Source organism: Drosophila sulfurigaster, chromosome 3 (genome assembly GCF_023558435.1).
Source record: "Drosophila sulfurigaster albostrigata strain 15112-1811.04 chromosome 3, ASM2355843v2, whole genome shotgun sequence".
NCBI classification, from domain to species: Eukaryota; Metazoa; Arthropoda; class Insecta; order Diptera; family Drosophilidae; genus Drosophila; species Drosophila sulfurigaster.
In genome coordinates, this window is record NC_084883.1 from 52557059 (window position 1) to 52570244 (window position 13186).

Below are 13186 nucleotides of genomic sequence, written 5' to 3' on the forward strand. Positions count from 1 at the left end.
CAAAATACTATGTATATTTAAAGACAGCGAACATATTCAGAAATAATATATGTAGGATTTGTGTGATTTGTTTGCTTCGTTTCGTTTGTTTAATGCATAAAGTATTCCGTTTCGTTTGATCAGTTCTCAAAGCTATCTCGTGCAGTTTTCATAAATTAAAATAATAAAAAACATATTGTATAGAGTAAACTGTAAAGCGTGAGCATCTTTGTTTTGTGGGTTTTTCTTTTCTTTTGCTAAACTAACTAAAAATGACTGTCTTGTGCGTAGAATAGAAATAGATAAGGACCTAGAGGGAACATTAATTTACATCGTCGTACAAAATACAAAAATATAGTAATATAAAATAAAGGTGAACGTATAAAAAATCACTTGCGCGCTATAGTTACTTGTACAGCATATGAAATCAAAAATATGATACGACTATTTACAGCAGTGAACATATTTCGAAACGTAATAATACACGTAGTAGTAGTATACATATAAAGACTAACTATTTTACAAAAACGTTCAACATTGTTCGATCTTTGTTGTTGCTTCTTCAGTATCAGTTTGTTGTTTTTTGTTTTCTCTTTTTCAGTTACAAAACGAAATGATTTGGTTCGTCGCCTAACATTTAGAATGTGAATGTGCTCAACGATGAATGATATTGACAAGTTGTTTACAGATGGAATGAACGAACGAACTCACACTTAAATCTTAAATCGTTGCGCAATCTTCTGTTGAGGAAGATGGTGATGGTGGTGGAGGTGGTGATTGCAGTCCGTTGGCTCATTCAATGACATTGAAGCGTGTTAACAGCTTGTGGTAGAACCAACGCACCACGTGCTGGACACGAGACGCCATCCACACGCAAAGGCTGCCAGTGTGACGCAGTTTGGAAGCGTAGTGCTTGAAGTGATCTGTGTGGTAAAACAGGTTAAGGCAACCAAAAGTACAAAGAACATATAAATAGAAATAGACAGGCGGCAAAACAATAAAGACACATTGTAAAAGGATATAATAGAGTCCAAGGTGGATGACCGCCATTTATATAGGTCACATACGTGAAACCGTCCTTGCCCTTGCCGCGAATATTGTAATAATAAGGCAGAAACGAATGTAGCGTAAATCTAAAAGCGAAAGAACAAACGGAGGGGTGGGTTAATTAGCGCAGGACACGCAAATAAATAACTATAGAATGGTCGGAAGTCGTTGGAGTTGTGTTACCTTCGCTTCTCGTAGAAAAATATGGCAGGTTGATTTGTGGTCAGCGTGTGCAGGAAGATTGCCTTAACCGCATGTCTTTCGATTGTTGTTAAATGATTCATCAGTGCGTCCAATAGAAGCGAACCAATGCCATTGCGACGATGCGAACGATGGACACCCAACGATAAGATGTAGCCCACATCGGCTGTGCGTCCCATCGAGTCGGGCAATATGCCTTTGTCCTGCATGGGAAAACCGCTCAGCCTGGTGTAAAAGTCATCATCACTATCACTGATATTGTTGGCTATTACCTCCTTATTGACATATCGATACGGTTTGATTTCGGCAACAATTAAACCAATTATGGCCAGATTATAAACAGCGGCTAGCGCAAAGAAGCGCGTGCTTGAGGTAATATCCTCGTACCATGACAGTGGATAATCGATGGGAAACCATTCTTGACACAGTGTGCGCACCTGTTTGCAAAGTGCAAATTCATCATTATCTATATCTATATCTATATAGAATATATTAATACTTACCTCGGTCAAGTCGTCGGGCACCAGGAATCTTAACTGCACATCGTTAATCGAGCAGAGCGGCACATGTTCGCAGTCGCAGTCGACACGGGTGAGAATATCATTGTTGGGCGGAGCGTTGTGTTTATTGTAGCTAACAACACGGACGTAATCACCGAAAGAAACAGCATAGCATACAATATACAATGTGTGTAATGGTTAATTGAAAACTATATTATGATTCAACAATTTGACTTGCATAATGTTGCGACTACGCGTCGTCGACGTTAATAGATAAACAAAAAAGGTCTTCGCGTTAATGCGCGACCCAGCAACAAGCAACCGCAACAACTCTATGTTGATGATACTACTTAAACAACTGTGCTGTCCCCTAGTGTTTTTTTTTTTTTTTTTTTTGTACTCACAGCGTAAATTGAGCCATGCTATCGACGAAGCTGCTGCTCTGCTGTCGTTGTTTCCAATTAGGGCAATTATTATGTCCATGGGTTGTGGCTGTGCACCACAGGTTAAAGCGCGCTATTTGCTCAAAAGTTGTCCTCTTCTTTTTGGAGCCTAATTGATTTTAATTAAAAATCACAATTTAATACACTTATTGGTAATTTTTTACTTCTTTTGCAACTGCTTCTGCTGCTGCCCTTGTTGTTGTACTACATTTAGTGCCCAGCTGTTGTGCCGCATTCGAAACGCATTTCTTGCTTAATTTTAAAAGTATTTTATAACTTTATTCGATTTGCGTACATTGTTTATTACAAACGACAAACGCGAAAGCCACTGTGATGAGCAGCACAAATTGCAAGTGGCCAAACAGCTGCTGCTTTGCCATTCACCCATAAAGCACGCAAGCGTTGCCGTACTGCAGCGTTACCAGCTGGTCGAAAAAGAGCGCGCGCAGTTTTAAAATTGCAAAATACTTTCAGAAACGTCTAGCCTGACTAACAGCCTGCGAAGTGCTCGCCACTTGCACTGCTGCCGGTTTGCTGGGATCGTCCATAACGCGCACCACCATCGAACTCTTGGGTCCCGTGCACCAGGTAATGCCATGCTCATCGATCACAAACGTTTCCAGTGTGACTTGAAATTGGCCACCACTTGAGATGGGCAGCAGAAAACTGCCCGAGAGGAAATCACGTTGTGGCTTAACGATTTGATTCAGTGTGACGGTATCGTTGTTGGGCAGCTTCACCAGCTCGTTAACCGGTCGCGGCGACATCAGTTGCGACGTCAAACTCAACTGCACCGAGTCGACGCGTCGGAAATGTTTCTGCTGTTTGCTAAAGTGCTGCAACACGCCCTCCACCTTGATGACCAGATTGCTGCCCGACTGCACCAGCACCGGCTCCGTGGCGCTGCGTGGCTGCGGACTCACCGACAGTTTGATCTGTGTCGACTGCAGTATCTGGAAGAAGTAACGCGGCAGACAAAGCGGCGTCTTGGTGATGATTTCAATCAGCGCAATAATCACGTCCAAATGCCGATTGCTAATGGTCTTGGCATTCGGCAGCTCCTGCGGTAGATTCTTTTGCATCTGCTCCATGCGCTGACAGCTGGCGGCAAAGTAGCGAGTCTCCGGATGAGTGCCAGTGGTCAGAAACACGGGCGGCTCTGGTGGCGTGGCATAGCAAATGGATTCGATAATGTGCGCAAAGAGTGCGCATTGAAACTCGGCGACTTCCAAGAACTCCAGCGTCACATTGTCCGCATCAAACGACGACTTGTAGAGTCGAGCATAAGTCTCCTCGCAGGCCTTCAGAGACTTGACCAGCTTGCGCAGCTGATTGGTGACATGACCGAACTTTTGCAGATAATCGCGTGAGTTCTGCGCCAAGCTGCCCGCAATCGCAGGCGGCGGCACAATCACCTGGGCATTTTTTACGGTCACAGCCAAGTGCAATGTCTGCAGAAACTGTGCGCGTATCTTGAGATACTCCAGCTGAAAGCTGCACGGATGCTGAGGCGACGAACACGCACGCATGCTGGCCAAAGCCTGTTGATAGAGATTGCTCGCCGACTCCAGACGCTTCATCAGTGGCAGGAGCGGTTCGGGAGCCTCTCGTGGCGCATAGTTATCCCGCATATACGCATACTCCAGGCCATAGTTGAGTATGCATTCGGCCTGCGAGATCTGTGCCAGCGCCACCAGAAAGTAGTGCATGTGGTCGCTGATCACAATCTGTGAGACCTTCGTGTAGATGTGAGCTGCGACATAATGATGCCCATAGCGACTCGCTGTGCGTGCAATGCGATAAAGTGTCCAGCAATTGACGCGTTCAATGCAGAGCTCAAAGCACTGCACCACCTGTTGTGGCAGGTAGCAGCCCATGGTGGTCTGGCAGATCAAGGCGCTGAGTATCTCGACGGTGCGCAGCTGTTGATCGTCGGTTTCGCTTTCCGTGACCTTCTTCAGCTTGTAGAGTATGAGCGGCAGTTGAGCAAGCAGAGGATTCACCTGCAAAAGGAATTCTTTTAGTAACTGAAGTATAGGAGGAGTAACCACTTACTTTAAGTGGAGCTGGCTGATCTGTCTCCATGGCTGTGTCATCATCCATGCCTTCCGCTGTGGAGAACGCATACTTGCGCAGCTGGAAATGCTCGCAGAGTCCGACGAGTGCTTCGCATATCAACTGTGCATTCGCAGGAGGATAGACAACATTATCTCCCAGCGTATTCGATACCAACTCAATGAAGTCGGCACCAAACTCAGCATTTGCCTGCGTGATGCGTATGCCATAGGTGAGCACACGTCGCAGATCCCTGGTGCATTCTGCCCGTCTTGCTGTGCAGAGCAACACGCCCTCCATGTGTAGATTGACGATCTGCAGTATGTCATCCACCTGTGTCAACTGTTTTTGGGCACCAAAGGCCACCAAGGCGGAGAGCACAGCCATAGCCTGAGTGGCTGTTGTGTAGTCATCCAATTTGCTGATGCATTGCACGCAGAGGCGTAACAAAGCCTCGCGATGCTCGAGCAGCAGCTGCTGGCAGGTTAAAGGACATTCACTCAACTTCAGCAGGATAGAGAGAAAGAGGAATTGCTCGGCGCCATTGCGACACAGTTTGAACTTGCTGATGAGTGCGCCAATCGCAGGTTTGGGCCACGCATTCACACTCTGTTTGCCCGCCAGTTCGTTGAAGGAGCGCAGCACTTGGATGCGCACTGGAGTGCGCAGATCCTCCATGAATTCCAGCAGCACATTCAGCTGGCCAGGCACTCCGACCAATGTGCGCGACGACAACTGTGTGAGCGTGTTGATGATGGCTACCACAAAGCTTTGTGCTGGATACTTGGGAAGGAGTTCCAGGCACAATTTGCTGACCAAGGCGGCTGTGTTGGCATCGTGATGCATGTGCCGCAGCACGGGAATGAGCAGAAGTTTCATGGGCACCGGCACTTGCAGGGATTCAATCATGTCGGAGATCTTGGCACACATGCTGATGGCAAAGGAACTGGACTGGGCGGCAAAACAGCTGCTGGCGTAGATGGCCGCCTCCACTTCGACGGTGTCGTGGCTATCGAGGGCGCGACGTATCGCATGATGCACTTGCGGTTTCTCTGGGATAACGCGTGAGACGGCGCCCAACGTTCGGAGGAGCAGAGCACGTGCCACGGGATCATTCGAGTGCATCACCATAAAGATGCGACGCACAAAGTTATCAATGTTCAGGATCTTGTCCAAGTGATTTTCGCTCTGTTGGCAAACACGCAACACCCAGAAACGCAACAGGTTCGAGCCGCTCACAAAGAACTCGGCCAGCTTGATGAACGACGAGTTGATCAGTATGGGGAAGGGATACTTTTCAAAAAGACGTGGAAAGCGCACAATTGCCTCGCATTGGATGCCTTGTTTGGCGCTCCGCAGTCCCTTGTCCAGCTCCATGAGCACGGCGTTGGAGTCGTGCTCATTGTCGTTGAGGAATGATTCGTTGAACATGCTGACGCGCGTGCCCGTTAAATGAGCCATTTTATGCACTTAGTTTACACAATTACTTATTTTATAAAATGAAAACAAAATGTGTGTTGTAAACAAAATTGAGAAAAACTAATGCACACCGGCGTCTCATTCAACTGTGAACGTAAATGCGCACAGCTGACTTCCAACAGTGCCTAACGAGGCGCTATTACCTAAACGAGCCACCCTGTACATCAGCTATTTTGAAAATGTCGCGAAATATATCTTTTTCATTTCACTTACTAAGAAAAACAAATGAATGTCAATTTTCATAATTTGTGAAAAATATAATTAGTTAACAATTCAAAAACTGATATAACAGCGCAACAGAGTAGTTACTTTACTTTGAATTTATACACTGAACGTTGTTTGTGTTTATTGAATTGCCATTCAGCCATAAGCGCAATCGCACAGTAAACAGCTGAGTGTGAGGCGCCAAATGTGAACTGCAGCTTAACAGCATTCAAGTGAATGTTATTTGTTAGAGTTTTTGTGAAATTCCGTCGTCTTTGTTTTGTCCCTTTGAAAATGTTTGTGTTGACCAAAGTTGGTGATGGTAAGTTTATAAATGTTTATAAATTCGCATAGAGTTCGCTAACACCTCACTTGTATGTAGATAAGCAAAAGTTTATGCTATCACCGAACAAAATGGTTTATACCGTTGGTCGCCTGTCTACAGATTTGATATTGTCCGAGGATCTGAGTATTAGTCGCACTCATGTACGCCTGTGCCTGCCCAGTACTGACAACAAAAAACCACTCTCTGTAATCGATTTGGGCTCCAAGTACGGCACCTACATCAATAACGACATTCCACTCAACAAAAAGATGCCGGCAAAGACCCTAACTCCACTTCAAGTGGGAGACAACATTCGTTTCGGTGCATTGAAAAACATTTGGCAACTGTCGCAACTGAAGTTGGCCACGACGCCCTCATCACTCTCACGCAGCGAACTGGAGGAACTGCAGCAGCTGCTGCAACCGTTAGGCGCTTTCTTGTTGCCCAGTTGGACCAACCATTGCACGCATCTGACTATGGACAATGTGTCAGTGACTGTCAAACTGTTGCATGCACTGCTCGACAATAAACCCATCGTGAGTATGGCCTTTTGGCGAGCTCTAGCCAAGTTTGTGCGTCGTGTCCACGTCTCTGAGGATTGGCCACAGCCCGAGGACTTTCCTCCAGCGCAGTCGGAGGATATGCCGAGCATAAAATGGAATCCACAGCGAACTCAACTCTTTGCCCGGAAAACTGTTGTCTTTTGCAATCGCAAACACTTTGACATGTATGCTCCAGTTGTGCTCAAAGCGGGCGGCACTTGCAAGGATCTCAATTCGGGAGTGCGTCGGCAGTTTCTAACGAAGGACGACGTCATTGTCATACAATATATTCCTTCCACCCAATCACAAGCAACCGAAACTATTCACAGTGTTCAAGGTAAAATGTTTTTATATGAAATTTTCTCATTTCTATAGAGTATTTCTTTAATTTTAGAAATTCTTAATCAAGCTGGACGTCGTCTTATACCCGATTATGAAATTGGTTTGGCCATTTTGCACTGTTCGACACATAAATTTTGTAATCCTGCCCATACAATCGTGGAAAACACGCTGGCCACAACCGAATCGATGGATTCATCAATCTTGGTCTTGAATACGGGGCGCACTGAAACTCAAGGAAACGCAAATAAACAAACAGATTTTGTTGTGGCGGAATCCGAGATTTATGCGCCCAGCGAAAAATCAGATAAAGCGGAGACACAAGCAGAGAAGTTGAAACAAACGGAATCCGAGAAATTCAAGTTAACAAAGAAAAACAAAATGGTTTACTTAGAATCCTCGGATGAAGAGAATGTTGAGGTTGAGGTAGAAGTAGAAGTTGAGCCAACTAAAAATTCAGCTATGCCGAAGCGCAAACGAGCTATCATTGTGGACTCATCGGATGAGGAGCAGCAGGCAGCAAGTCAATCAAAGAAAATAACCAAAACGTTGCCTGGGGACAAGTCTAAGCAACGACACAATCAGAATGCTGCTGAAAAAGTAGAATTAACTGTTGCAAGCAGACGTTCCACACGTTCTAATCAAGTTCAGGAGCAAGAAGCCGAAAAAGAGAAGCCCACAACTTCAAGACGTTCCACACGTTCCAATCAAGTGCAGGAGCCGGAAGTGGAAGAAGACCAACCCACAACTTCAAGACGTTCCACGCGTTCACATCACGTAGTGGAAGAGGAAGTGGAAAAGCAGAAGCCTGCTTCAACGCGTCGTTCCACACGTGGCAATGAAGCCCAGCCACAGGAAGTGGAGCAACCGAAAGCCACAACTTCAAGACGCTCGCCTCGAGGCAAACAGAGTCCAGAGAAAAATAAATTAACTGCGCCACTGATCGACGAAGAAAGCGATGAGGAAGAGTCGCCATTCCAATTTAAAACATCAAATAAACCAAGTCAGCAACAGTCAGAAAAAGTTAAATTAACTGTGCCGCAAATTGATGAGGATAGCGATGAGGAATCGAATCCATTTCAGTTCACAGAGAAGGCAACGGAGTCTGTCAAAACGAAGGTTCCAACAGCCAAAATTAGTGTGCGTAATTTTCTTGAGAAATCCCAAAATCATCCTGCGGCCAGTCAAAGTGTGGCTCCAGCTCTAACTGCATCGCAGCCTCGAAAGCGTTTGCGTCTCGAAGTGCTTAACGAAAGCGACAGCGATGATAATGATAATCCGTTCAAATTTGCCAGCAGCAGCAAGAAGAAAAAAGAATCATTTGGTGCCAGCAACAATTCAGATAATGAAGGAGTCTTTAATTTCAAATCGAATGCGCGCAACAAGGAGCAGAGCAACAATGCCAGCGAGAATCCCGAAGATTCCATAAACACTGAGCCTTTCTCAATCGAAACGAAATCGAAATCCAAGTATATTATGCCCAAGCCCAAGGAAAGCAACCGCAAGATCAACGTTAGTGGCTGGTTAACGTGTAGCGGGCTACACGAGGATATCAAGCCAAAAACCGAAGTGGAAATGGAAGCTGAAGTATCTCAAGTGAAGGTGAAAGACGAGGACATTGATGAGAAGGTTGCGCACTTGAAGTGGATAGCCAGCATGAAGGACAGCATTCAGATTCGCATGTGCAATCTGAGCATTACGGTGCGTTCCCATGATGAGACCCAAAGTTCATTGGACACCACAGATGCCAAATACAGCGGTCGCAAGAACTTTAAGAAGTTCAAAAAGGTGCGAAGAGTTCAACTCTTAATATTTCCAAGCTAATCTCTTATGTTCTATTGCTTTCAGACTACCAATCTGCATCCACAGCAACGTGTTGTAGAGCTAAGGCGCATGCAGCTGGCCGAGGGCATGGTCAAAGTCTTGTAAAATTGTTATAGTTTATTGCCAATAAATTTACGAAATATGTTCAAAGCTTTCGCAGGCTCTTTGGTCTTCAGTTTGCTCTCGAAGATCGTCTTCGCCGACAGCCATTCATGATGTTGTATGGCTTTTGTAACGCAGCTATCGGGAGTCTGTTTTCTCGCTTTGGATTCGCGTACAATGAACTGCTTAACATCCTCGACGGTGGTCAGGGAGTCCACCTGAAAGCTAGATTCCTTGATGTCCGTCTTTGGCTGCTTACGTGACACCACAGTGCCCACATCAGATTTGGCCTTTTGTTTCGCCTTGTCCACTTTGGTGACCACTTTTGATGCTTGTGCCAAGCTAGAAGTTGTTTCTACTCTTGGACTTTCTGTCTTGTTTAATTTGATGACTTGTAGCTGCGTTGGCAACTTCCATTCGTCGTTGAGGAACTTGTGTTTGTCCACTACCGGAAAGTGCGAACGTTGTGGCAGCAGCTTATTGTACAGCTGAGCACAATTGTTAGTCTGCAGCTTGCTCAGATTATTAATTTTTGCCATTGCTGCAAGCAGCACTGTAATGAACTCCATGAAATTGTTGTTGCGCAGCAATTGGCCAAAGTATTTGGCAGCCGCTAGACAGCACTCGCGTATGCGTTCATGCAAGTGGTAGAAGCTCAACAGACGCACCAAGATGTATTCAAAGCTGCTCCTTGTTGGCATCTCGCCAGACAATTGATCATCGCAGACATCGGGTAAAGCCCCACGGAAATGTTCCAAATCTCGCGCAAGGTCAAGACGCAATAGGCGACAGAGTGCTGTATTCAATTTACAAACAGCCCGAAAGCCAGGCATATTGTGAAACGAGTTCTGGCGTCGAGCTATCAGACGTCCTATCAAGGCGGCAGTTTGATTGAACTCCTGAGCATTCGACGTGCTCACCTGTTGCAGGTAGCGATTGATGAGCACAAAAACATGCTTGGCTGCAAGATTTACGTATTAAGTCTTAGATCACAACAAATGCATTAGCTTAAGCTCACCAAATCCTGTGTCTTCCACCTGTATAGTGACCAATGGTGGTTTTTTTAATTCAAAATCATTCCAAAAACATAAATTCGCCATGCTTCACCAAAACATAAACAAAAACTTATCGATAACTGATTTAATCGATAATCTAGTCGAGCGTTGCCGGAAATGTAGCAAGTGCGCGCCAATCTGTCAATATTTAAAATAATAAATTCGGCTATAATAATTTCCGCTCCCATTGAGTTATTATTAGCATTTTTAGTTTTATATGTATTTATGGGCATATTTCCTTAGATCAATTTTAGAGCCTAGTTTTGGTACTTAAGATAAAATATATTATTACACGAAAATTAGGTTTTATGTTTACTGAACAATAAAATTTTATTGGCCTTTCCATGACTCGCACACTATTATCTATTTATATACCCAAAAGTCGAGAGTTGCCAGAAACATTAAAAAGTGCGCGCAATCATAACTTTAAATTACTACTTATGGTACATAATTTCCGTACCCATTAACTTATTAATAGCAAATCTAGTTTGATATGTAGTTATGGAAATGTTTGTTTAGATCAATATATGAGTATAGTTTTGGTACGTCTGATTAGCTACAGACTAATTTAAGGTTTAATGTTTACTGAACAATATAATTTTAGTGTACCTTCCATGACTGGGCACTACTATCTATCAAAGTACCCAAAAAAGCTGCATTTCACAATATTAATTATGGCTTATCAGTTTATTAAAAACTAATTAAAACTGGTAGTAGTGGACTTTCTCGTTAGCGATAGGGAAATAAAATTAATTTATGTATTTCGTTGTTATACGCTTGAGTTTATTTTTAAAACACTTAAGGCAACAATACTTTTATTGGCCATAGATGTTAATGTCCCAGGCATAGAAGATGGTGTTATAGCCACGCACGTAAAATTGAATGGTGCGTTGACCAATACCACCGGCGGATATGTAAGCCTCTCCCGAAGTGGATGATTGCTTGGTTTCGATGGACACGTGGGTGACAACTTTGCCGGTGCCTTCTTTGGGATAAGTCACAATAATTTGAGGGTTTGAAGCCTGTTCGAACCAGATATAGTCACTGTAACCGTTGTACACATTTGTGTCACCTTCAAGAAAAGGTATTTTTGGTTAATCTATTGGAAAATTATTAACTTTTTTGAATTACTTACCGCTCTTGCGGGCTCCTAGAGTCCATGTAAGCTTATACACAGTGTAATCAGCTCTTCCCTGAATAGAAACTTCACGGTTCAACTTAATGGCGTCTGGATTTTCGGCCAAAAACTTTGCCATCTGCTCCTCATTGAGAATGTTCACTATTGTCTCAGCGGCCTCTTCCTGTTCCTGGAGAGCAGCTCCGTGGATAAGAGCCACGCAGCCTAATAACAGTAACGACTTCAGCAACATCTTTAGACGACTTTAACTCAAAGTCGCGTACCGCTCTATTTTATATTCGTTTTGCTTATCAAATCAAAAGCTTTTTGGCGCTCTGACGGTATGATGATGGGCAGCACTTTGCCAAATTAGCAGTCTGGCAACTCGTTAATTTGTACATTGCCTTGTCTCCAAGACAGTGTGACCAGTAATGGATGCAAATACTTGAATCGATTTTGTTGTTTCGCTTGAAAACAACTTGTTCGTTATTCTACGATCGTCAGCTGTTAGATTTAGTTTTTGTTTATTTGTTTGTACCGTTATTTATATTTTTTAACAATATAATATGTTCCGTGTGGTATTTAAGATTTTAGGCAAGCACTTTTAAAAGTGCCGCCTTTTCCATGCACATGTTTACAATTATAGTATATTTTGCGACGACAAATAGTATATTTTGAAATTAAGCTTGCGGTCACGCCTTCCACCTGCTAGCAGCTTTTTATTTTAGTTTTCACAATTGCATTAATTGTTGCGTGCTGTTGCGTGTACTTGCGCTGCTAATTGATTGTTTATTTTAATAATTCTAAGCAGCGTCGGGGGGACACTGAGTGCTGTGTTAGCTGATTAGATAGATACAATAAAGGTTTGCTACAACAATACACACAAAATATGACAGTCATCAACACAATCCGAAATTCAGCGAGGCTAACGCTACGTAATATCTGGCTGCGAAACAACAACAACAACATCATCAGCAGCAGAGGCAGCAACGCAACAACAAATTTCACGCGCACTTTCTCGCTGGGCCTCGCACTACGCCAACAGCAAGATGTGTAAGTAAAGCTACTAATAAATAAATAACCCCGTTCAAGGGAAACCAGTAGTAAACTATTCGTTGTTGTTTGATTATAGCGTGAACGTTACGTTTGTGCGCGCAAGCGGCGAGAAAATCAAAACTTCCGGCAAAGTGGGCGATTCGCTGCTGGACGTTGTGGTCAACAACAATGTGGATCTGGACGGCTTTGGCGCCTGTGAGGGCACCTTGACCTGCTCCACGTGCCATCTGATCTTCAAGACCAGCGACTACGAGAAGCTGCCCGACAAGCCCGGCGACGAGGAGCTCGACATGCTGGATCTTGCCTACGATCTGACTGACACATCTCGTCTGGGCTGCCAGATCAATCTGACCAAGGATATGGATGGTCTGGAGGTGCATGTTCCGGCGACAATTAACGATGCACGCGCTGCGTAGAGCTATAACTCTCATATGCCTCAATCAAATCCCAAAAAAAACTAAAACTGTTACAAATTTTGTTATATACTATATCGTGTGCTGAGTGCTAACTCTGTTTAGTATAATTAATTGAAACTAAATCTTATGTATTGCATGTCCATTTCATTGGACACTAACAAGCTCAGGCTGCTACTTCTATATTGTAGATTCTTGCATAAATGAATTTTATTTGTGTTCCAATTGTTAAATGCTAATTGGAGAAACTGCGCACAACAAACGAAATGAGATCGATGTAAATATGTGTTCGTACATAAATAAATAACATACACTTTTTATATTCATAGAATATGCAATTGATTCCGTTTATTCATTTCAAGAGCATCGTTGTCAAGCCCCCGCAAAATGATAAGCAAATCTCATGCGAATATCGTAAGTGTTTTGCTTATCACTACTGCGAATATTGAAATAAGTAACACGATATTGCTTTGTTTCTTTTAGAACAATAGTACACAAAAATAGA

The 13186-nt window shown here is 43.8% G+C and overlaps 6 protein-coding genes across 7 annotated transcripts; 2 read left to right on the forward strand and 4 right to left on the reverse strand.

The window, feature by feature from the left end:
- Positions 1-175: 175 nt before the first annotated feature.
- On the reverse strand, positions 176-2550 carry LOC133843565 (N-alpha-acetyltransferase 60). 2 transcript variants are annotated; one of them, XM_062277178.1, is made up of 7 exons: positions 2466-2550; positions 2132-2279; positions 1731-1860; positions 1500-1664; positions 1210-1430; positions 1007-1112; positions 176-909 (listed from the first exon to the last, which is right to left on the reverse strand). In XM_062277178.1, the coding sequence occupies exons 1-7, from the start codon at positions 2548-2550 to the stop codon at positions 772-774; spliced, it is 993 nt and encodes a 330-aa protein (XP_062133162.1). In that variant the 3' UTR covers positions 176-771. The 2 variants fall into 2 exon arrangements, with proteins under 2 accessions (XP_062133162.1, XP_062133160.1); XM_062277176.1 differs by having other exon boundaries at positions 1210-1664.
- Positions 2551-2640: 90 nt separating this feature from the next.
- Positions 2641-5851, reverse strand: LOC133843559 (integrator complex subunit 7). Its single transcript, XM_062277168.1, has 2 exons — positions 4226-5851; positions 2641-4173 (listed from the first exon to the last, which is right to left on the reverse strand). The coding sequence occupies exons 1-2, from the start codon at positions 5684-5686 to the stop codon at positions 2641-2643; spliced, it is 2994 nt and encodes a 997-aa protein (XP_062133152.1). The 5' UTR covers positions 5687-5851.
- Positions 5852-5989: 138 nt separating this feature from the next.
- On the forward strand, positions 5990-9088 carry LOC133843560 (nibrin). The gene is made up of 4 exons (XM_062277170.1): positions 5990-6230; positions 6291-7112; positions 7170-8902; positions 8963-9088. Exons 1-4 carry the CDS (start codon positions 6146-6148, stop codon positions 9041-9043), a joined length of 2721 nt encoding a protein of 906 aa, XP_062133154.1. The 5' UTR covers positions 5990-6145; the 3' UTR covers positions 9044-9088.
- On the reverse strand, positions 9049-10369 carry LOC133843566 (uncharacterized). The gene is made up of 2 exons (XM_062277179.1): positions 10059-10369; positions 9049-10001 (listed from the first exon to the last, which is right to left on the reverse strand). The coding sequence occupies exons 1-2, from the start codon at positions 10138-10140 to the stop codon at positions 9049-9051; spliced, it is 1035 nt and encodes a 344-aa protein (XP_062133163.1). The 5' UTR covers positions 10141-10369.
- A 487-nt stretch (positions 10370-10856) lies between these two features.
- On the reverse strand, positions 10857-11490 carry LOC133843571 (uncharacterized). The gene is made up of 2 exons (XM_062277185.1): positions 11231-11490; positions 10857-11167 (listed from the first exon to the last, which is right to left on the reverse strand). Exons 1-2 carry the CDS (start codon positions 11463-11465, stop codon positions 10911-10913), a joined length of 492 nt encoding a protein of 163 aa, XP_062133169.1. The 5' UTR covers positions 11466-11490; the 3' UTR covers positions 10857-10910.
- Positions 11491-11929: 439 nt separating this feature from the next.
- On the forward strand, positions 11930-13012 carry LOC133843570 (adrenodoxin-like protein 2, mitochondrial). The gene is made up of 2 exons (XM_062277184.1): positions 11930-12265; positions 12345-13012. Exons 1-2 carry the CDS (start codon positions 12102-12104, stop codon positions 12682-12684), a joined length of 504 nt encoding a protein of 167 aa, XP_062133168.1. The 5' UTR covers positions 11930-12101; the 3' UTR covers positions 12685-13012.
- Positions 13013-13186: the final 174 nt, after the last annotated feature.